The sequence below is a fragment of the Oculina patagonica genome, chromosome 8, assembly GCF_052425735.1.
Source record: "Oculina patagonica isolate OP01 chromosome 8, crgOcupat, whole genome shotgun sequence".
In the NCBI taxonomy this organism is placed as follows: Eukaryota; Metazoa; Cnidaria; class Anthozoa; order Scleractinia; family Oculinidae; genus Oculina; species Oculina patagonica.
In genome coordinates, this window is record NC_135765.1 from 17007640 (window position 1) to 17029591 (window position 21952).

The window sequence follows — 21952 nt, forward strand, 5'->3', positions numbered from 1 at the left end:
TCTTCGCCATAAAACGGCAATAACGAGAAGATAGGAGGCCACGAGGTTTGCCTTTGCTTCGAAGGCTGCCATAAGCGATATCGGAGTTTTGAAAAAACACACGTACGTCGATCGGAATAAAATCGAATATTCATATGCGGAAACAAAGAAAAGAAAAATTTACCCTATTTTTCATATACACGACGATCGGGGCGGTCATATGGAACCCCCTGATCGCTTCCAATCGCTTCGATCGCCTACGATCGCCTCAGAATTTGTAAACGACAGAAGCGACAGAGACGATCGGGGCGATCATATGAGAACCAGCCTTTATGATGCAAGGTATCGTAATCCAGAGGCATGTAGTCGATACTGCGAAATACCTTCTGCCCTCTGACTCCCGTTTAAATCGGAGGCAGACAAGGTTTAGTAGTCCATGTCTGCTCGATCTTTCATTGATGTCAGCATTTTTTTTAATCTGGGACAAATAATATGGACAGTCCCCAGACAGTCGTTTGTATACCACCGTTTCTGATACCACTGATAACCTATTTGCATTTGCCTCATGATAAAATGGAACCCAATTCAATCCTCTAAGCAGCTGTACGCTATTCGCTTTAGTATCCGCATTAAGGTTTACATGTGCTGCGCGTTTCTGAAGTTTAAATACTCTTTGTAAATTCTCAACAGAGCATGATGTCCACACGGCTGATGCATATAGCATTGTTTGCTTGATCATAGCATTATGATAGCGGTTTCCTTTGATCAAGAGGCAGAGAGCGTCTTGTTTTTAGCAACACGACGATTCTCTGCGATATCTTCGTGCATATTTCAAGTTTTTATTTGGGTTAGAACAAGCCTTTTACTACTTAAGACGGTTTTTCCCCTCAGCTTCTTTCAACGTAGAAATGTACAATTTGATAGTATAAGTAACATATCCTTTTGTTTGCAAAAGGCCGTTTTTCGGTGCCTGTTCTATGCATCATTTCAAAATGAGGCCTGGTTCTAAACCTTTCACAACAATACTTTCCTTTGAATGCTGTCGTACACCAGGGTAAATGGTTACTCAGAAATATCTATTGCCAAATTTTGCCTGGCACATGCATTTTTATGTTACCAGTTAATGTCATAGAATAAGGCAAACTAAGTGGTGACTTGTGTTTATATAAAACAATAAGTTTGGAGAACTGTTCGCTTCTTGCAACAAAGGACAAATATCGGTACATGTTTTCGCGCGAAATGGAGGCTTTTGAGTTTGTTATCGTTACGTTAAAACTACAAAAACAATAAAAAGAATAAAAAAGAATAAATTTATCTACAGAAAAGATTAAATTTGATCCAAAGGTAAGGCATAAGTCATAGATTATCCTACTTATGTGGTATGCAAACATTCGTCTGAAGTCTTGCAAAGCTGCATAACCACATTTTTTGTTTTATAATTAAAAATGCGAACTAAACCTATTGTTTCGGGATTGTTGTATTTTTCTCAGGTTTGGAGAGCAGATTATGAATGAACCCCAATCATCTGAATTTGTGGTAGGAAAGATTTTTTAATGTTCTGTTTACCTTTTTTATACTAAAGTTTAAGAAAGATTTATGATATGCTACATATTAAGCTGTTATATAAACGTTTAATTTCATGTTAGTATAACCGGATATTTACCGTCGTAGAATGAAGCGATCCAGATGGAACTTCAACATTCTGCGTTACCAAGGACGGAGAATGACTTGATACACTTGCCAGACGTCTATGACGAACCAATGGTGCTGGAAGTGGAGCAAAGTGAAACGGAAGGTTATGACGCACCTGCAGAATACAGCTATCCAGATGAACTGACGCCATGTACACACGAAACGGTTCCCCATTTAACAGAATATCAGACTTTAGATCGGGCAACAATAGATTGGGAAATTGCAAGAAACGACGTTTCCATTATAAAGGTAATTGGCGAGGGGGCCTTTGGAAAGGTTGCCAAGGCAACCGTAAAGGATATCCGGGGAATTCCAGGAGAAAGAACCGTGGCCGTTAAGATGACAAAAGGTTTGTTGCCTAACTTAAACTTAATCTAGGCCGTTGTGTTAAAGCTACGTAGGCAATGGAGATTTAGTTTGTTCTTTGTTAATGTTATTGTGTTTTATTAGGGTTGGTTCATAATTTATGTAGAGGGAGGCTATTATGAATGTTAGGGGGGTAGTGATCTAAGTAGGTTTTTAGTGTGGGAGGCTTTGGAATTTTCTTGAAAATTAGACAAAATACAAGAGAGATCATTATAAAAGTTTTGGTTAAAATATGTCATGTTTTCAGTGTCAGTTTGAAGGTCATTTGGTAAGTTTATTTATGCTGTTATTGAAATGATAAAAGAAAAAGGTAATACAGTAATAGGCTCGATTTTCGCTGCTCTCAGCTAATACAATAAATCATAAACTTTCATTGAATATAACATTATATTGTGTGTTTTACATGAAACATTATATTTTGACATAAAGTTCCACAAGTAGTGATAAAGCTTGGATTTTATTAACGTAAGGTCGTAATCAGTTTGACGGGCACATTTTAAAATTCATAGGGGACTAGTTTGTCAAAAGACTCCTTGGTAAACCAAGCAGACATTTTGAATAAGATCTTTAAGCTTTCACTAAGTTACTATCCTCATTCTTTGAAGTCACGCAGTTAATACCAGTGATATCCTTGTACTTAATTTGTTTGTAATAATTTCTTTTGATATTACAGTTTATTACTTAATGAAATGTCAAATAATGAGATGCAAAATATGTATGTATCAGCCACTTTCGAAGAGGTTTGTTTATCAAGATTGGTGGGATGGGGATGGGTTGAACTATTATAATATTTGTTTGCAGGACATTACATTTAGAACATTGGGGGTGGGGTTGGGGCTTACAAAAAATGTAGGGGAAAACTAAAAATCATCATAGCCTCCAATCTTCATAAATATGAACCTTTCGTTATATCACGAAGACGTGCCGTTTAAATTATCTTCTATAAATATGAAAAAGAAACTTTTCTAACATTTTGAATACTTTAAAGGGATAGTTTCAAGCTTAGATTAATGTCTAAACTGTGACGTGAGCCAGCTCATTTCTATTGTTTATGAACCAATCGGAAGCGAATAGAAAACACCTCCGTGTGTCTAGAATAAACCTTTCGGGCCGAATAATAAATTCGGTGCTTAATACTTAATTTGACAATTTCAGTGTAAATTCGTTGACTTCTTCCGTGAAAATTTAGGCATCAGACATCTTGCTAGCCTACGTGTAGCGTCACGTAGATAACATAATTAATCACCGGTCCCTTGTGCCTAGAGTCGGAACAAACAAATAAAATTCTAATATTAAAGAAATATCACCTCTACTAAAGGCAAATTTTCAACGAGAGTCATCTGCTCCCTTTCAACTTTTTCATAAACAATATAATCGTATTAACTAACACTATAGCTTCCAGATGCGTCGGGTCACGAAACCATCTCTTTTAAAATTGCGGACTTGGTTTCTGTATGCCAAAAGAAGGAATATGTGACACTAAATGTCATGATCATAGCCACAAAAATATGCTGTGTAATAGTAAACTTACTGTGTGATAGTGAACTTTTGTCCTGTCCTTGTTTGATATCATACGAGGTGTGATGGCAAATTGTTTGCTTGTTAGACACACCAATATGTTTTAGTGCCAATGGCATTGGGGATTAGATTGTTACTTTTTTACTTGCTTATTGGAGCTTTTTTTGCCCAGCGTGACACTAAAGCAAAGAAGACAAGAAAAACCAAATGCTGAGTTTTTAATTGTATACAGAGTACGCACACTGTACATTTGAATTCTTCGAGAAACCCCTGGACGAGGTGAAGTGAATTCATGGACGTCTCTTATATCATTTCACTTTATTATACCTGTTAACAACATTAAATTCAATTTTAATTTTAGCAAATGCATCAGAATCGGAAAGGAACGATCTTCTGTCAGAATTGAACATAATGAAGCGGTTGAAACCTCACCCACACGTTATAAAACTGCTGGGTTGTGTAACGACATCAGGTGAAGTAAAATATAAATGTAACCATAGTTAGTAGAGGTGACTGGTTAGGAAAACCGGCAAACATCAAAGAAGCAATTCTTTGTTACGTTTTTCGCGTGGTCACGTGATCCTGACCGTGCACACAGAAATCAACAAAACAAGATGGCGGATGGGTATGCGAGCGGATAGAGAAACAAATCGTTAGATATTAGGTCAAATTTACAGATTAAGAAGTTCAGATTTGTATGATTTCAAAGTTAAGTGTGTCAAGATAGTTATGCCTGGCGATAACTGTTCTGTGTTCGGTTGCGGATCGTGCAGAAGGATAAAAGGTATCGGCATTTGGAAGCTGCCTGCAACGAAAGATGAGGCCCACAAGAAGTGGAGAGAAGACTGGCTCGCTGAAATCACCAGGACAAGGGAAAGCGACCATGACTTCAAAGCTTTACTGGCCAACGATCGGGTGTTTACCTGTGAGAAACACTTCGAAGCCGAAGACATCGAAATATGTAAGTCTTGACTCCGAAGTACTTTGAACTTTTGTTGTCGAAGCTTCCATTAATTTTGTTGATTCTGGTCAATTCGTGGCGAATCTACAGTTCGATTACCGTGTTTTGGTTACTACAACCATGGCTCCATTGTGAGTGTGTTTAAAATATCTGTCTTTTGATTTACGTTGCAGTTCATTCGAAAAAAAAATGACAGTGTCCTGTCAGAGTGGCAACACTAGAGGTCGAAAGGACAAAACACGAGCTTGGTGTTACAGGATGTTTTGCAGGTCTAATTGCAAAAATGAATAGTTAAATTAAATCTTGATTTAGTGGCTTTTAAGGTTTAGGTAATTAGTACCGAAACTTCTAGAAAATCTAAAATATACCAAAAATAACTATAAATTAAGATAGTGTTAATTGATTAAGAAGGCGAGCTAAAGATCGCGTTTTTTATAGCCACTGAACTGAGGCACGGCCAGCGCCCATTTCTGCGCACCAAAGTGTTTTCTTGTATTTAAGTTCTTGTCTTGTGATTTTTATGTCTTAATACATATGTTTAGGAATATTCGTGATTGTGAACGTGATTTCAGTTCACTGATAATGGAACTAATATATTTCGAACTGTCAACCGTGGGACATCGTGTCTCAATCTTGACGTTCACCTTGTAAGAACTACTTTTCTATTACCACCGAAACTCATTATTCGGAAAACCGAGGTAGATGTACTTCCTAATTAATTTTGTTTATGGATCTTAATCTTAGAATGTATCTTAATGAATGTGTGATCCATTAGTAACTTAGAAAGGATAATTTTAAAGATATGCATGTTAATAAGCAGCTAAAAACATATATAAGCAACGCTGTAAAACTAATAATTTAGAAGAAAGTTGAAGGAAGAAGTAGAAGAAAGTAGTTTGTAAGTCAAGACGCTGGAAGAAGAAGGACAGAAGAACTGACGTTAAAGAAAAATAACTAGATTGTGAGTACAAGTTATACTTCACAAATAAACCTATCTATACTCAGTCTTCACGAGTCAGAGTCGCTTGCTGCACGACAATGGAGTACAAGCTCTGAGTTAATCCCCGCCGGCAGTAAAAGTACCCCTTTAACACTGGTGCAGAATCAAATGTCGACAAACAGCCTGCGACCAACGAAACAAACCAAAGGAAGAAACAAAGAAAAAAGCGACAAAAACTGGAGAATCTAACGAAACAGACGATTTCATAGAAGAAGAAGCCTATCTGATTGCTGCAATCAGGTTAGAACTTTTAGAGCTCACGGATGGAGAACTTTAAGACACAGTGAACTTTCTCAAGAGGCTTGAACATTTTTTTTCCAAGAGGCGGACGACTGTTAGATAAGTTAGATATATTCCATTTAAAGATTGCTATTTAGCGTTAACTGTACTTAGTTAATTAGCTATGTCATTTTTCCCTTGCCATTTTAGCTGTTTTCAACTCGTGTTGTGTATCGTAATGTTTTTGTATTCGTGCCGTGCATGAAGCAGGCAGCATCGAAAGGCGTTACCACGCGAAGTCAAAGTAAAACGTTTTGTCACGGCAACTGCCAAAATCCTAAAGAAACAACGGAAAAGATGAGCGATCACGAGGACGATATGGCGGAAACTATAAGAAAATTACAGCGATTGTTTGTTTGTCAGAATGAATTTTTTGAAGAGACATTGCATGGTATGCAGGCAGCGATTGATAAAGTTGCCTCTCCAAATTTGAAATCATCAGTCAAATTAGAGCCGTTTTCCGGTTACGAAAAGGAGGATGTCAATCGCTTTATAGAAAAATACACGAACCGACTACAAGCTCGTGATGTTAGATTGAGCCCCGAGGCAAAGGCTGCCGATCTAGCGAGCCATCTGAGAGGTCCAGCCGAAACGTGGTATTTTTCCCTTGATCGGTTTATACGAAATGATTTCGACAGTCTTGTCCGTTCCCTAAGGCAACGATTTTCTTCGGACGATTTTAAATGGCGTCTCCGGCAGTCACTTAGTTCGTGCAAACAAGGACCCAATGAATCCTTGGATTCTTATATTGAATTTATTAATAGCACATGCCAACGATTGGGTGTGATGCAGCCCGACCAAATGCACTATTTTGTTCAGGGCCTAAGGGACGACATTAAGCGCGAAGTGTTAATGCACAAGCCTCCTGATTATCAAACAGCAGAGAATCTAGCCCGCCTAAAAGTATCGGTCGATAAAACGATCGACGAAAACAACACCAAAGACCCGGAGAAAGAACTCCTTTACAAACTTTTGGACAAATTGGTTCCACAGCCTGTTGGTTCAACAGGCCCTGTGAAAGAACCAAAACGAGTCGCAGCTTATCAGCCTTCGAGTGAATCAAAAAATGATTTATTCGCAGAGTTCAGAAAGCTGCGAAATGATCTCCGAGATGAAATTAGGTCACTTAAATCAGGTTTTACGCGTCCACAGCCACCCCAGGAGACACAGTTCAATCGGCAGTATTCTTCTTTTCCCCGTAATGAAAAATATTTTAGAGGTTCACCCTTCAGTTCTAGAACTCCACCTCCTCCATTTAAGGATGGTTGGACTAGTAACGGGAGGCCAACTTGTTACCGCTGTGGTGAGGTAGGTCACATTGCAAGAAACTGTTATGCTGAACCTTTGGAAATAAGTGAAGAGCATCAAGTTTCTTTAAACTAAAACGTACTCCTTTATACCGAGACAATAGGGGAGTACGGAAAAGGGAACATATTCATTTAGTAACCAGAAACGTTTCACACGATAAACTAAGTCTCGACAAACCATGTTTTGAAGTTCCAGTCGGCACGTTGATTAATTTTTCAGATTCAAATTTAAAAGCGGAGACGAATGATATGGCCGAACATGTTCATCCAGATTTAAGAGGAATTATTTTTAGTGCCCCATTGCTAACGAGCGAAGATAAAGAAGATAATACAGAAAAAGGTGTCAAAAAGGAAATTGAAAATTTCAGTGTTACAAATACTTCCAAGGTTTCTCAAGTTGTTATTGCGAGTTTATCGAGTAATGATGCCCCGTTAATAAATTTTTCAGAAGTAAGTTTGGAGACGCAAGAGTCGTCGTTTCAAGAGTTTTCAGGGGATCCAAAAAATTTTAATGTTTCAGACAATTCCGAAATACCGCTTGGAAGTGAAGTTCAAGACAACGACGACAACGCTACCGAAGAGTTAGTTGACCTATCAATTGAGTTTGGGCACGATTTCTTTTCACGGTCAAACGATACTTTTGAAATTAAGAATTTTATTCATCCTGATCTTGAAGATATAGATTTCTCCGTTCAGCCGACAATCCAAATTAAAAATGATTTTGAAGAAGATTCTCTTTTTGCCAGTGTTGCCACAAATGATAATATATTCATGGACATGCCATGTTTACGCAAATATTATCAGTGTGAACAAGATGTTGAGATAAATCCCAGATTATGTGATGTTGATACAGATCATCAAACGATTGTGGTTGATATAAAGACGATTATGTTAATAATTTTCATCAAAGTCAGTCTTTATTTATTCACACTGAAGTTGCTATTCAACAGCATAACCATTCCGACTGCAAGTTTCTTATTTCATTTTGAGGACTATTTTCGCTTAAAGAACCCTTTTGATCTGAGTAACACGGATCTCAATTTTTTCAAATGGATATATGTTTCATGCACTGCACGGCGCTGCACGGAAGAACACTTCAAAGCCGTTACCGATTTTCCAAGTAAGTTGTGCTCGCTCTGTAACTGCATGATCTTTCATTTTTCTCCAGTAGACAATTGCTGCCGTGTCGCCGCGATGTGGAGACTTTCCGCGCGACACAGTAAAAAGCAAAAAGGTCTCGGATCTATGTACTTACACCGAGCACAGCTTATGTAAATTTCCTTGAGTTTGTTTTTGACGTATTTAAATTAAGTGTACCAATTATCGTTATTGTGAAAACTTTTAATGCGAATGAGGACATTCGATCTAGATCGGGGGGTAATGTTACAGGATGTTTTGCAGGTCTAATTGCAAAAATGAATAGTTAAATTAAATCTTGATTTAGTGGCTTTTAAGGTTTAGGTAATTAGTACCGAAACTTCTAGAAAATCTAAAATATACCAAAAATAACTATAAATTAAGATAGTGTTAATTGATTAAGAAGGCGAGCTAAAGATCGCGTTTTTTATAGCCACTGAACTGAGGCACGGCCAGCGCCCATTTCTGCGCACCAAAGTGTTTTCTTGTATTTAAGTTCTTGTCTTGTGATTTTTATGTCTTAATACATATGTTTAGGAATATTCGTGATTGTGAACGTGATTTCAGTTCACTGATAATGGAACTAATATATTTCGAACTGTCAACCGTGGGACATCGTGTCTCAATCTTGACGTTCACCTTGTAAGAACTACTTTTCTATTACCACCGAAACTCATTATTCGGAAAACCGAGGTAGATGTACTTCCTAATTAATTTTGTTTATGGATCTTAATCTTAGAATGTATCTTAATGAATGTGTGATCCATTAGTAACTTAGAAAAGATAATTTTAAAGATATGCATGTTAATAAGCAGCTAAAAACATATATAAGCAACGCTGTAAAACTAATAATTTAGAAGAAAGTTGAAGGAAGAAGTAGAAGAAAGTAGTTTGTAAGTCAAGACGCTGGAAGAAGAAGGACAGAAGAACTGACGTTAAAGAAAAATAACTAGATTGTGAGTACAAGTTATACTTCACAAATAAACCTATCTATACTCAGTCTTCACGAGTCAGAGTCGCTTGCTGCACGACAATGGAGTACAAGCTCTGAGTTAATCCCCGCCGGCAGTAAAAGCCCCTTTAACATTGGGAACAGGTCACTGATCTGAAGTTACCATGCCGAAAAAAGCAGAAAGCAAATTAAGTCACAACTGTGTTAGTGCCAGTACTTTCATATAGCAGTTATTTTATTTGGCCATTCATAGTAGGCCTTTTACCACAAGGCATGAACTGTACATTATGTATTATAGCTCACAGTTGAAGAAAGAATTTTCATTTTGCTTATTTATACAAGAAAAGGTTTTTGCTTTTAGTTCACATTTCATACAACCCTTAAAGTCCTAAGATTGATCAAAATCAAATTTCTCCTTGAAATGACAATGATATTTGGTATGTGTATTGAAAGTTGAAATTAATTCTCCTAAATTTATTGCAAGAAATGCATAGATAACACTAAGGAGAATTTTTATGTTGATCATTGGGCTTTAATGTTGGGATAAGGTAAAAACTTAACTGCCTCTTTGGCCTTTTGAAGTAGGCCATCAACCGCATGGCATCTAGTGTACATTATGTCATATAGGAACAGAGTTACCGGTAACTCATGTTATGGTTGTGGAAGAAATTTTGCAGTGCTTTTTGCAATAGGAAAAAAATTGTTTATTTTGACTCTTCAAAGTCCCAAGATTGTTCAAATTCAAGTTTCTCCTTGCACAATCAATGCATCTGTTTCACCTATCAGGCAATGAGACTTTACTAATGGGACGGTTTATTGAAAGTACAAATACATTTTCCTGCTATTACTGAAAAAAAAAATATTGATCATGGGTCTTTATTGTTTAGTGATCAGGTAAAAATGTAAAGCATCCCTCTTGCAGAGCCACTCCAGGGTTACGAGTAAAAAGTGATAGCTGGCATTTCAATTTTCAAATTGAGTTTTTTTATTTATAACATAAAAATGGAATAAAAGTTTGATTACAATTATTTAGAGTAAATGACAAGGAGTATAATTTGACCTTTAAGAGTTCATAGTTCTGATATAAGCATGAAAATAAAAATTGTTCTCACAGGTAACATGTACATGTACTGTGAATAGGGGTAGTCATCAAATAAAAACAAAACAATATGCATTAACAACAGTCTCAGTCACCTCTTTGTTGTTCGTTCTCGTTACAACTTCTACTGATTTCCTTGCGAAGCGCCTTCGCTTTAGTATGCTTTGCCTTGATCTTATAGCGATGAACTATATCCGGCCTTGACAAAAGCGAACGAGCGCACAAATACATACAAGCTCACAATTCCATGCAAGACATTCTTGCAAACATGGCAGTCTGGTTCAAGTTCTGCACTTGATATAATTGAGTTATAGTTGGCAATGATGTCACTATCAATAATTGCCTTGTGAAAACTAATTGCCCCCTTCTTCAAGCTGTTGGTACAAATATCTGCTCAACTCATTCCTTAAATATGCAGCAAACATTTTACTTTCTAACACATTGCAAGAAGGTTCGGGCTTAAATGTTGCTGCTGTTCGCTGTTGTGTTTTGCAGCTTTGTGTCTCTCGTAACTTCCTCTTGTTTTATACTTTTTTCCACAGTCATTGCAAACAATTTCGTGGTGCTCAACCTACAAAAATATCACCAAAAACGATTACATTAATAACTTTTCGCGAAGAACATAAAATTTAGCAGCTGGATTTTCTGGAAAGCTTTCCGCGACTCACTGAAGTATCGTAAAGAAATTATCTGCTACAAATTTTAACACTCGAACCGAATATAAACATGTTGCTATTTCCCAGACCGCTTGAACTTCGACACCAAGCTTTCATTTAAGCATTTCTTGATTCATAGGGATCCCAGAGAAAATTTATGTCGACGAAAGGGCAATAAATAGGCTTAGATTTTAGGCAAGAGTTGCTTGGATTCCGTTTGTTGACACAGGTTATACGAGTCGCGATCGTGCAGTCAACGTGAAACAAATTTAAGCTTGGCAGTGCAAAAGTACGGCTCAAAATTACAATCTTTATACTTACATTACCAACTGCGACCGAAATTTGCTCTTCTATATCTTCATCTCCTTTACAATTCCTATAATTGTCTCTGAGTCTTCTCCCAAAACAAACAACTCGGCTGCACTGTCCGCCATCTTGAATGAAACTGTGCACGGTCGGAGTCACGTGATGGGTCGGTTCAACATCGGCGGCCGCGCTATTGTTTTGCCCTTTGAAGTGTGCCGGTTTTCCTAACCAGTCCCCTCTACTAACTATGATGTAACTACTCCCTTGTCTATTCAAATATGTTAAATAATAAGAGTTTTGCCACCTCGTAAAGTATAGCAAATTGACAAACATAAACCTATTGAAAAAATAGCTATTTACAGGCTTTGAACATTTGTTAAAAGGAAAAAAACTGCACCACTTTAGACTTAGACTAAGCCATGACTTAGTCTGATGACTAAGTCTAAGTCGAAAACGTTTGGGGTTTTTTGTTTCCTTTTTAAAGATTTAATTTCTTAAGCCTTGTAAATAGCTATTTTAACCAATAGCGAGCATTATACTAACATTAGGAGGACCAGGAGCTCCTGGGAGGACATCAACCTACTGATGTACAGCTTTTATTAATGGTCACATACTTTCCAAGGACGTGGCACAGAATAATGAAACTGCTTAGCAGCTTTCTTAAAATACATATATAGGGGTTGCACCAGCGGAGTTAAGAATATGCGCCACTTTGTACAGCGTGATAAACTGTGCCTCATTAAGATAGTGCTCATTCCAAGCATTATTCACTTTAATGGTCACAAAATTTAGAAAATCTTTATTCAACATAATAAACAGCACTGCATGAAATAACTGCTATACAGAAACAAAAACAACGACAATCTGGACAAGAAGTAATTTCTTAAAATTATCAAAATCACAATCACAATCTTTAAACACTTCTAAGATATTGGCGCGACAAATTTCCATATTGCTAAGTTACCCTTTGTATGAAATATGATCCATTTTTTTTATCATAGATCCACTCATGGTGCTAATTGAATATATTCCATATGGGGATCTGCTGGGTTTTTTGAGGAGGAGCCGAGGCTTGAATGACAAGTATTACAACGACCCGGATATAATGCCAAAAACTACTGTGACGTCAGATCAACTGCTAAAGTTTGCTTTCGAGATCGCTGACGGGATGAGCTTCTTGGCTTTCAACAATGTAATCAGTCATCTTATCTTAAATGCTAATTAGTCGTTATTAACTCAAAAGCTAAAGTAGTATCAACACATGCATATTACAAAAAAATACCTGTCACATTACGTCATCGGCTCGTGCTCCTATCGTGCATCAGGAGAACAAAATAGCTGGGGTTCGTTGATCAGTCATGTCGACCGTATGTAAAAAATGAGTGTACGAGATGTATGTACTAAACGTGTTCAATTTGAAAGTTTTAAAGGCAATTCTATGAAATCATCTAATGGTTCGTGACAAAGGTGTTATTTTCTCTTAACCTCAGCTCAAAAAATATTTTACCCTAGTCTTGAATATACTTATTCTAATTATACCTAAATAAAACGTTCTATATCATGGTAACGATTTCTTGCTTCACTGTACTGACGATCAAACACTGGTAATTGAGAAGGAGGCGACATTTTCACCACATAATTTATAATTATTCAACCAAAACCAGATGCTATATTCCTAAAATGCAAATAAAAGAACGATACGTTTTATAGCTACACGCCACGTCTGATTGGACATGGTCATTTCACTAATTTGAAATCTGAGTACAGCGAAACCCCGGCTTACGACTTCCTCTGAATTTCGGCCACTGCCTCAAATATGAAGGTCAGCGTGTCATTTTCTTGGCACTTCCTTAATACGACAAGATTAAGGCACCAAGTTGTAATGTAGTGGATTATCGTAGTTCCAACTGTTTGTTTTTTTTTTTTCAAGTAAAAACTACATTCACGAATTAAGAACGGCATTTTCTTCAAGTAACGCACACTTTCCTAACTTTCGTAGATAATCCATCGAGACCTGGCAGCTCGGAATGTCTTAGTTGGAGAGAATGAAACCTGTAAAGTGACCGACTTTGGAATGGCAAGAGAAAATGATTACGAACGCAAATCAGGGGTTAGTTTTACGGTATATAGTAACGGTATATAGTAACTTCTTAGATTGACTAAACAACTTTGTCTTATGCGATAACTTACGACAATTCTAGGCGCAGATTGTTTTTTTGTAAATCAAACTTATAACTTGTGTATGATTTTTTTGAGGCATGTTTTAACCTACGACAATGGGATTCACAGACAACGTTAAATGAAGAATTTGAATGAAGTGATTTTTTGTATGACACAGGTAGCTACGCGAACTACAAAAACCACATGCAACAAAGCTATATCGGTCAAATTGCTGCTAATGTATAAAAGGTGTTTTAAATTGTGTAAAACAGTATAAATTGAACGTCACGTTATTTTTAAGTCTTCATTGCTTAGCTGGTAAGTGTCGCATCTATTGTGACAACCGAGTTGTTCGTATGTGGCTCTATACAATTTTCCGCTAGCGCTGTTTTTTCAAAGTAAAACTAAGAGCTCTATCTGGGGGATAAATCGGATAAATCGACATATTGCGTGAACAGTGCATATCTGACATGATTTTCTTGCCAACTTATGCTCACAATTTAACGAAAGGCTTTAATTTTTTTTCATCAGGGTCGCCTGCCCGTTAAATGGACCGCTTACGAAGCACTAATGTATGGACAGTACACAACTAAAAGTGACGTGTAAGTATTTTCGGATCTTAGGAAAGCTTACATTGTGTGTAGATAAAGGACTCGACAAAAATTTTGTTGACGACAATAACCATAAGCAAGTAAAATGAGTGGACAAGAATTAGTCTGACTTTTATTGTGGCGCTCGAGAGAGGTTTTCCACACATCAGAGGCCAAAGCTAAGTATTATTGTTTGTTTAAGCAGTTTCTAGCTATCCTTCTCTACCCATGTCATAATGTGTGTTTGTGCTAAACCAGTGGCGACAAATACTGTTAATGGATTATTTGTCAAAAACTGTTTCACAGACTAAGAAAAATTAGATATCAACAACTGTTTGTTACCGAAAACTTAAATAGTACGTAATTTTCCATTTGAAGAGAAAACCTGATTATAGCAACAGCAATAGCAATAGCAATAGCAACAGTTTTAATAACACTCCCCAAGGGGGCTTTTCAGTGATATGTACAACATGAATATTGATATATAATTCTATACATATATATATCTGTTTATCTCTTAAAGTCTTTTAACTTGCTTTACACACTGGCTTTTAAGTTATCTACAACTTTTTGTTACCGACAACTAATTCTCATTTATTAGTTTATTTTAAGATACACAGCTGCTAGATTTTAAACAGTTTATAATATAAATACTGTAAATGGAGGATATATGTGATACCGAGTAAATGCATTGCACATGCATCTATAATACAGGCAACAAATGCAAGGAATCATTGGTGTACTTATAGTATTTCGATATAATTCTATATCACCTTCAGAATGAGGAATTATATACCTCTTATTAATCGAGTTCGAGGTCCGTACTGTAAAATACGGACCGAGTTTTTCCCGTCGACTTATGGCCCAAGCGCGAAACGCGCGGGCCATAAGTCGACGGGAAAAACGAGGATCCGTATTTTACAGTACGGACCGAGAAAACGAGGTTAATAAGATATTTATTTTATCTCTCACTCTGGAGAAAAGAAAACATTGCAAGTCAAGAGTGCTGGAAGCGGCTTCGTTTGACTGACGTACGTCAAAGGCGAAAGGACGAGTGAATTTCATTGGCTTTGTCGTAAACAATTCGGCCGTTTAATAGCTCGATTGATGATAAGCGTATAAACATAATTTAAATCCAACCTTTACTACTTTATTTCTGCAATTAGTTTTACAGTAATTTCGGTGACAGGATGAAACTAGATACAGTGCAAAAGTTCTTTGCTTGGCGACGAAAGTGCCGCGATTGACAACATGCGTTATAGCTTATCAAACTTTCGAAAACTTATGGCAGTGTTAGTAGAAAATACTGAACGAGTAAACACGTAGCTCTTTAAGGCGGCGTTGAATGCTACGTTGAAAGCTTGAAATGCTGTCTGGCTCGTACTCAGCTCTATCGCGTTTGCGTACGTCTTTGAAAAACTTTCCGAGGAGCTTATCGAGGGCGTCAGCAGGTACGGTTTCTACATGAAATGTTTCATCAGTCTGCTCTTGACAATAATTGTCGAACCGTTTCCATTCACTTTTCGTCTTCTTGACCGTGTTTGCATATTTCTCGGCACTGATGAAACTTTCAAGTTCTTGACTTGAATCCTGCTCGGGTTGCTCTAAGTCCGCCACATCAAAAAGCTGCTTTCTCCTTCCAACAGATCACAAAAATTGAGTTTAAAGTTCGGTAGACCTTCTTCGCTTCGCCTTTGTTCCTCGCTTTTTTCCTCTGACTGCGAACGTTGTAGGAAGTTTTGAAAATCTTCTTCGCGAGACATTTCAACTTGCAAAGGCGTACGGCATCAGGAGAACTCTCAGTCAAATTTCGCGGGCCGTACTGCAGAATACGGCCCGTAAAATTGACCAATCACAGCGATATAATAAATTGACCAATCTCAGAGATATAATAAATCGAAATATAACAAGTACACCAACGTTTTCTTGCATTTTTTTGTCTGTATTATAAACACAATGCATTTACTCGGTGTTATAGTTCGTAATGTCATTTCTGTGCATGATCTGCGGACCTATGTACATGCGCACTAGGTGCCTGCTCCTGGTGTGTAGAGAATAAAATCCTTGTGTTGATCTAGGTTTGTTCTCACAATGTTTGTTCATGAATCCTGATTCCACGGACCCGAATCACAACATGGTGTCAGAAGCGGTCGACTAATAACCTCGTCAGGATTTTCAAGCGAATTCAGGCACCAGGCCGGTGCACTTCCACGCTTTAATTGAGCAGAACGCATCGCATCGCAAACCACAGCGAAAACAAACATGGCGGAAATTGCCGGTCTACCAACTCCACGCATGGATTGGTCTTCATCGGATGTGCCCCAGGCACTCAAAAAATTCAAAAACTTGTGTGAGCTATACTTCTCTGGTCCCCTAAAGGACAAAAGCGAAGAAGAGCAAGTAAGTTATCTGTTAATATAGTCAGGCGAAGAAGGCATCGAGCTGGTCTCCACGTGGTCGCTCACAGCCGATGAAAAGAAAAAGCTTAGCACTTACTGGAAAAAGTTCGAAGAATACGTAGCGCCCAAAAGCAACTTCAGATTGTCGCGATACAAGCTTCGCACCTTGAAACAAGAACCGGGAGAATCTGTCGACTCCTTTCTCAAAAAAGTTCGCCTCCTAGTGAAAGAGTGCAAGTATACAAGCCCTAATGAGCATATCATCGACGCGCTAATCTTCGGATCTAACAACCCGCGTGTACAGTCGAAGCTTCTGGAACACGATGCAACCCTCACACTCGACAAGGCGATTGACACTGCAAGAACGCAGGAGGCGACAAGCAACCAGCTACAAGAATTCCGGGGCAGCCAAGACACCACAGTAAACGCTTTGAGACAAAGTGGAAATACGCGGGAACGACCAGCACAGGATCCCCCAAAATCGCAAGAGACCAGATGTGGGCACTGTGGGAACTTTCATGACATGTCTGCACAATCACTCTGTCCAGCATATGGAACAAGGTGCAAGGCTTGTGGCAAGTGGAACCACTGGAGTCAGGTGTGTCGTTCTACCCAAAAGACCAAGCCTAGCAGTAGACACGCCAAACGTTCTGGCCAAGAACACAAACAAAGACAAGGAATAAATGCCCTGGATACCACTGAACCAGATGATGACGCACCAACGGGAGCCACACCAGGTACTTCCCAACTGTACTTTCACTCTTTGTGTATAGACAGTCTATCAAAGACCGACACCCAAGCAGTGCTACGGATCGAAGTTAAATCTGGTCAGTGTGTTACATCCCTACTATGCAAAATTGACACAGGAGCTGAAGGGAATGTTATCCCTGTAAACACGTACAATCAGCTGTATCCAGAATCAGCCTACGACTCATATGGTGCTCCTCTTGGATTAACTCCCTCTGCCACAACCATCACTGCCTTTGGTGGCCAAACTATACAGCACTATGGCACATGTTCGCTCACCTTGTCACACAATGGTTATTCCAACACCTACCCATTTCATATGGTGAACACTACTGGACCAACTATTCTGGGCCTGCCAACATGCAGAGACATGAACCTAGTCACCTTGAACTACAGCATCACTACCCAGCAAGACCTGACTTCCACACAAAAACCTGTGGGTAACCCAGCTGCCAAAACAGAAATACTCCAGCAGTATCAAGATTGCTTCAAGGGTATCGGCTGTTTCAAGGGAGAATTTCACATCACACTAGACCCCACTGTTCCACCTGTTGTACACCCACCACGACGTGTACCGGAGGCCCTGCGTGATCCACTCAAAAAGGAACTTGATGAGCTCGAGAAACAAGGCATAATTGCCAGGGTTGATGAACCCACTGACTGGGTCAATTCCTTGGTATGTGTTACAAAGAGCAATGGTGCACTCAGACTCTGTCTAGACCCAAAAGACCTCAACCGAGCCATCAAACGCCCACATCATTGCACTCCAACATTAGATGAGGTTCTTCCCAAACTCAATGGTGCAAAGTATTTTTCTATCGTTGACGCGCGCAGTGGGTATTGGAAAATCCAACTGGATCACCAAAGCTCACTTTACACCACCTTTAACTCACCGCATGGCAGGTACAGATTTCTGCGACTTCCATTTGGGTTGATCTGTGCCCAGGACATATTCCAGAAGAAGGTTGACGAAACATTTGGCGATTTACCCGGAGTAACTGGCATAGCTGATGACATCATCGTCTATGGGTACAAAGAAGACCATAGCGATCATGATGCTAACCTCAGAGCTGTCATGGAACGCGCACGTGAAACTGGCCTCCGTTTCAATGCAGATAAATGCAAGATAAGATGTACCGAGATACCATTCTTTGGTCACATCATCAGTGCCAGTGGCCTAAGGCCAGACCCACAAAAAATGGAAGCAATTGAGAAGATGGACCCTTCTGGAAGCCTTGCCGACCTGCAATCCTTCCTTGGTATGACACAGTTCCTCAGCCGATTTGTACCTAACCTAGCCTCCATGTCATCCAACCTATGGGACCTGACTAAGGAGAGCAGTGACTTCCAGTGGAGCCCTGAGCACCAGTCTGCTGTAGACAAAATCAAAGATGCAATCACATCTGCTGGTTCGCTCCAGTACTTCGACAGTGCAAAACCAGTGACCATTCAAGTTGACGCATCCCTACGCGGTCTTGGAGCAACCCTTATCCAGGAAAGAGGGCCTGTCGAATACAGAAGTAAGCTCCTGACTGAAACAGAAACCCGCTACTCAAACATTGAGAGAGAAATGCTAGCTGTTGTGCATGGCCTTGAGAAGTGCCATTACTATGCATATGGACGACACGTCACTGTCGAGACAGACCACAAGCCATTAGAGGCGATTTTCAAAAAACACCTCTCAACTGCTCCACAACGCATCGCAAGAATGATGCTCCGGATTCAGAAGTACGACGTGGAGATCAAGTATGTCCCAGGAAAGGAAGTACCACTGGCGGACGCATTGTCTAGAATCAGTCTATGTCCAGGTGACACAATTGAAGGGCTTGGCGTGTCAGTCCATGAACTCCACCTACATCTAAATGCCAGCCCGACAAGAATTGACCAAATAAAAGAAGAAACATCTAAAGATGAAGTGCTCCTCTCCCTCCGCACAGTCGTCACACAGGGATGGCCCAACACAAGATCAGAATGTCCATCACATCTTCATGCCTATTGGAATTACCGTGATGAACTAACTGTTGCAGATGGTGTCATCCTAAAGGGCACACGCATCCTGATCCCAACAAGCCTACAGCCTGCCGTGTTACAGCAGTTGCACTATGCACACCAAGGCGCAGAAAAGTGTAAACTTCGTGCCAAAGGATCTGTGTTTTGGGCCAACATAAACCGTGACATAGAGGAGATGGTCAAATGCTGTGGTCCTTGCCAAAGAAATCAGAACCTAAAAGTGAAAGAGCCTCTTGTGCCCCATGACATTCCACCTAAACCATGGCACATGCTAGGATCTGATTTGTTTTTCTGGAACAACTCACCTTACCTGGTGGTATCAGACTACTACAGCAAGTTTCCATTGGTGAGGAAATTGGACAACATGCGATCTGACACAACTGTTGCTCATTTGAAAGCCATATTTGAAGAGCATGGAATCCCAAGCAAACTTGTCACAGGAAATGACACACAATTCACATCTGCCCACTTTCAGGAATTTAGCAGCACATATGGTTTTGATCATATTACGACAAGTCCATACTTCCCACAAGCTAATGGCTTCATTGAAAGAACTGTTCAAACCGTAAAGAACCTCCTACAAAAATGCAAAGAATCTGGTGCAGACCCTCATCTTGCCATGCTATGCATGCGAAGCACACCGCTTGATCATAACATCCCATCTCCAGCCGAACTGTTGAACTCGAGAGCGTATCAAACTAACCTCCCAGCAGTTTCTAAGCCCAGCTTTTCCTCGTCAGCAGATGGTGACATAAATGCCAAACTTCAAACAAGACAGGACCAGCAGAAGTCACAGTATGACAAAACCTCAAAGATCCTTCCTGCCTTACACCCTGATGAACCAGTGCGTGTACGAAACCCACACAGCCACAAATGGGATCCTGGTGTAATCAAGAGCACTGTACAGAGCCCTCGTTCATATGTTGTTGCAATGGCAAATGGTAGTACCTTCAGGCGAAACCGCCGCCACATTCGCCCTACTGGAGAGGAGGTCAAAACACAAGGCAACAACAACACAGGCGTAGCAGAACCTGAACCAGTTTCGCCAGACATAGGCTGCACCACAACACCCAGGGCTCAACCAAGCGGAATCATCTCAACCAGTGAACAGATTACTTCAGTACCCCCAGCACACCTTGCCTAACACCACCAGCAGAGCATGTGTCCAGAGAGATTCCACTCCGTCGCTCCTCCAGAATAGTGAAACCACCTGACAAGTTGGACCTATGAACTGAACTGTGTTGTGCACATTTTAGACTTGTTTAGTTTCTGTTTGCTGTTGATTGAAGACACTGTTCGGACAATGAACACTTGACAATATGATAACAGTTTCAGTTTATTTTTATTTATTTGTTTACCTTAGTACCCTGTCTAGTACTATTCTTTTTGCCTTCCTTCTCAGAAGGAGGAGGATGTTATAGTTTGAAATGCCATTTCTGTGCATGATCTGCGGACCTATGTACATGCGCACTAGGTGCCTGCTCCTGGTGTGTAGAGAATAAAATCCTTGTGTTGATCTAGGTTTGTTCTCACAATGTTTGTTCATGAATCCTGATTCCACGGACCCGAATCACAACACTCGGTATCACATTTATCCTCTATCTCTTAAAATTATCGGCGGCTAATGCATTATAATATAAACCTTGGTCTCATTTAAGGTTATTCGTTATTTATAGGTGGAGTTATGGCGTACTGCTTTATGAAATCTTTACTATAGGTAGGCAAACGATGTTTTAGTTTAGTTTTCATCAGAATTTTGGTGTTTTTTTTTTCCACCCTTCCTTACTTAGTATGTGAAATGCAGTAACGAAAAACAAGAATTCAATAAAATTTAAAAAGAACTGATGGGTGCCACTTTTTTGTGTCAATAAATTTCTAGGCTTTAGACATCAGTATACCAAATGACTGTCATTCGCAGGCGATCTTTAACAGACAGACATTTATCAAAAACGCTTTTATGTATTTATAGATTTGGGGTAACCGTTAATTGATTATTTCATTTGGAGGAGGAAATAAGGAAACAATCGAGAGAAAGCAATATATCGTTAACATTTCACACTTTTCCAAAAACCGAAAAGAGGAATTTCGATGTTTTTTCTTGTTTTTTGCTTGTTTCAAACGTGGCGATAGAGCCGTGCGGAACTAAATTGAAGAATTAATTTCGACTTAGGCACGACGGTAGCTCGACGTTTGAAACCATTCAGTTCAAGAGGGGCACGACTACTTAGCACGGCAGTAGCGCGAATTGATTTTAAACGGCGTGCTCTTGTCTTGCCGAACTAAATTCATAAACTATTCTTATGTATTTTAAAGCTTTTTGCAGCTTTTTGTTGTTTCTGATACAGTTTGGCTCGACTGTATTATGTCACTACCAGGCCAAATTAATTTAAATTCGGCACGGCAGTAGCACGACGTTTGGAATAGGCCTTACACAGTTTCGAAAGGTGTTTTGCCAGAAACTGCAGGCAAACATTTTTCCAACTTTCAGCAAAGAAGATAAAAAGATTGATGTTGGATTTCATTTTTGTAAAAAAGATACCTTTTAATGCATGTTTACTTTTAGGTGGCAGTCCCTACCCCAGGGAATATGGACGTCAAATTACTTCATTCCTGAAACAAGGAAAGAGAATGGCAAAACCCAAACATCTTGACAACGATCTGTAAGACATCTTCTTTCTGTAATATGTTTGTTTTTTACTCATCAAAGATATGAATTTTATGTTCTCTTGCCAAATTGATACTCGAACATAAAATTCATATCTTCTCGCCACCGTGTAATATTCTCTATATATGT

General features: G+C 39.2%; 3 protein-coding genes and 1 long non-coding RNA gene across 4 annotated transcripts in view; 2 read left to right on the forward strand and 2 right to left on the reverse strand.

Annotated features, from left to right (window-relative positions):
* Window positions 1–21952, forward strand: part of LOC144662791 (hemicentin-1-like) — a 76604-nt gene that overhangs the window by 21050 nt on the left and 33602 nt on the right. The gene's annotated exons all lie outside the window — the stretch shown is intronic.
* The window catches only part of LOC144662823 (tyrosine kinase receptor Cad96Ca-like), a 21767-nt gene continuing 1288 nt past the window's right edge, over window positions 1474–21952 (forward strand). The window contains exons 1-8 of the mRNA XM_078523774.1: window positions 1474–1515; window positions 1651–2020; window positions 3917–4027; window positions 12254–12444; window positions 13252–13362; window positions 13944–14014; window positions 20835–20875; window positions 21722–21818. Of these exons, the coding sequence (XP_078379900.1) occupies window positions 1486–1515; window positions 1651–2020; window positions 3917–4027; window positions 12254–12444; window positions 13252–13362; window positions 13944–14014; window positions 20835–20875; window positions 21722–21818 (1022 nt within the window). The 5' untranslated portion in view covers window positions 1474–1485. The remainder of the gene's footprint in view (window positions 1516–1650; window positions 2021–3916; window positions 4028–12253; window positions 12445–13251; window positions 13363–13943; window positions 14015–20834; window positions 20876–21721; window positions 21819–21952) is intronic.
* On the reverse strand, window positions 10371–11503 carry LOC144662877 (uncharacterized). The gene is made up of 2 exons (XR_013572549.1): window positions 11268–11503; window positions 10371–10861 (listed from the first exon to the last, which is right to left on the reverse strand). It is a non-coding gene; the product is annotated as an uncharacterized LOC144662877 (long non-coding RNA).
* On the reverse strand, window positions 16063–16665 carry LOC144663147 (uncharacterized). The gene is made up of 2 exons (XM_078524077.1): window positions 16499–16665; window positions 16063–16375 (listed from the first exon to the last, which is right to left on the reverse strand). Exons 1-2 carry the CDS (start codon window positions 16663–16665, stop codon window positions 16102–16104), a joined length of 441 nt encoding a protein of 146 aa, XP_078380203.1. The 3' UTR covers window positions 16063–16101.

Bases quoted from the DNA above. Each gene is read 5' to 3' on its own strand.
- LOC144663147 (XM_078524077.1), bottom strand. From the start codon at position 16,665: ATGATATGCTCATTAGGGCTTGTATACTTGCACTCTTTCACTAGGAGG. The intron at 16,376-16,498 runs GTAAGTGCTAAG...TTTGTCCTTTAG, and splicing joins TATTCTTCGAACTTTTTCCA to GGGACCAGAGAAGTATAGCT.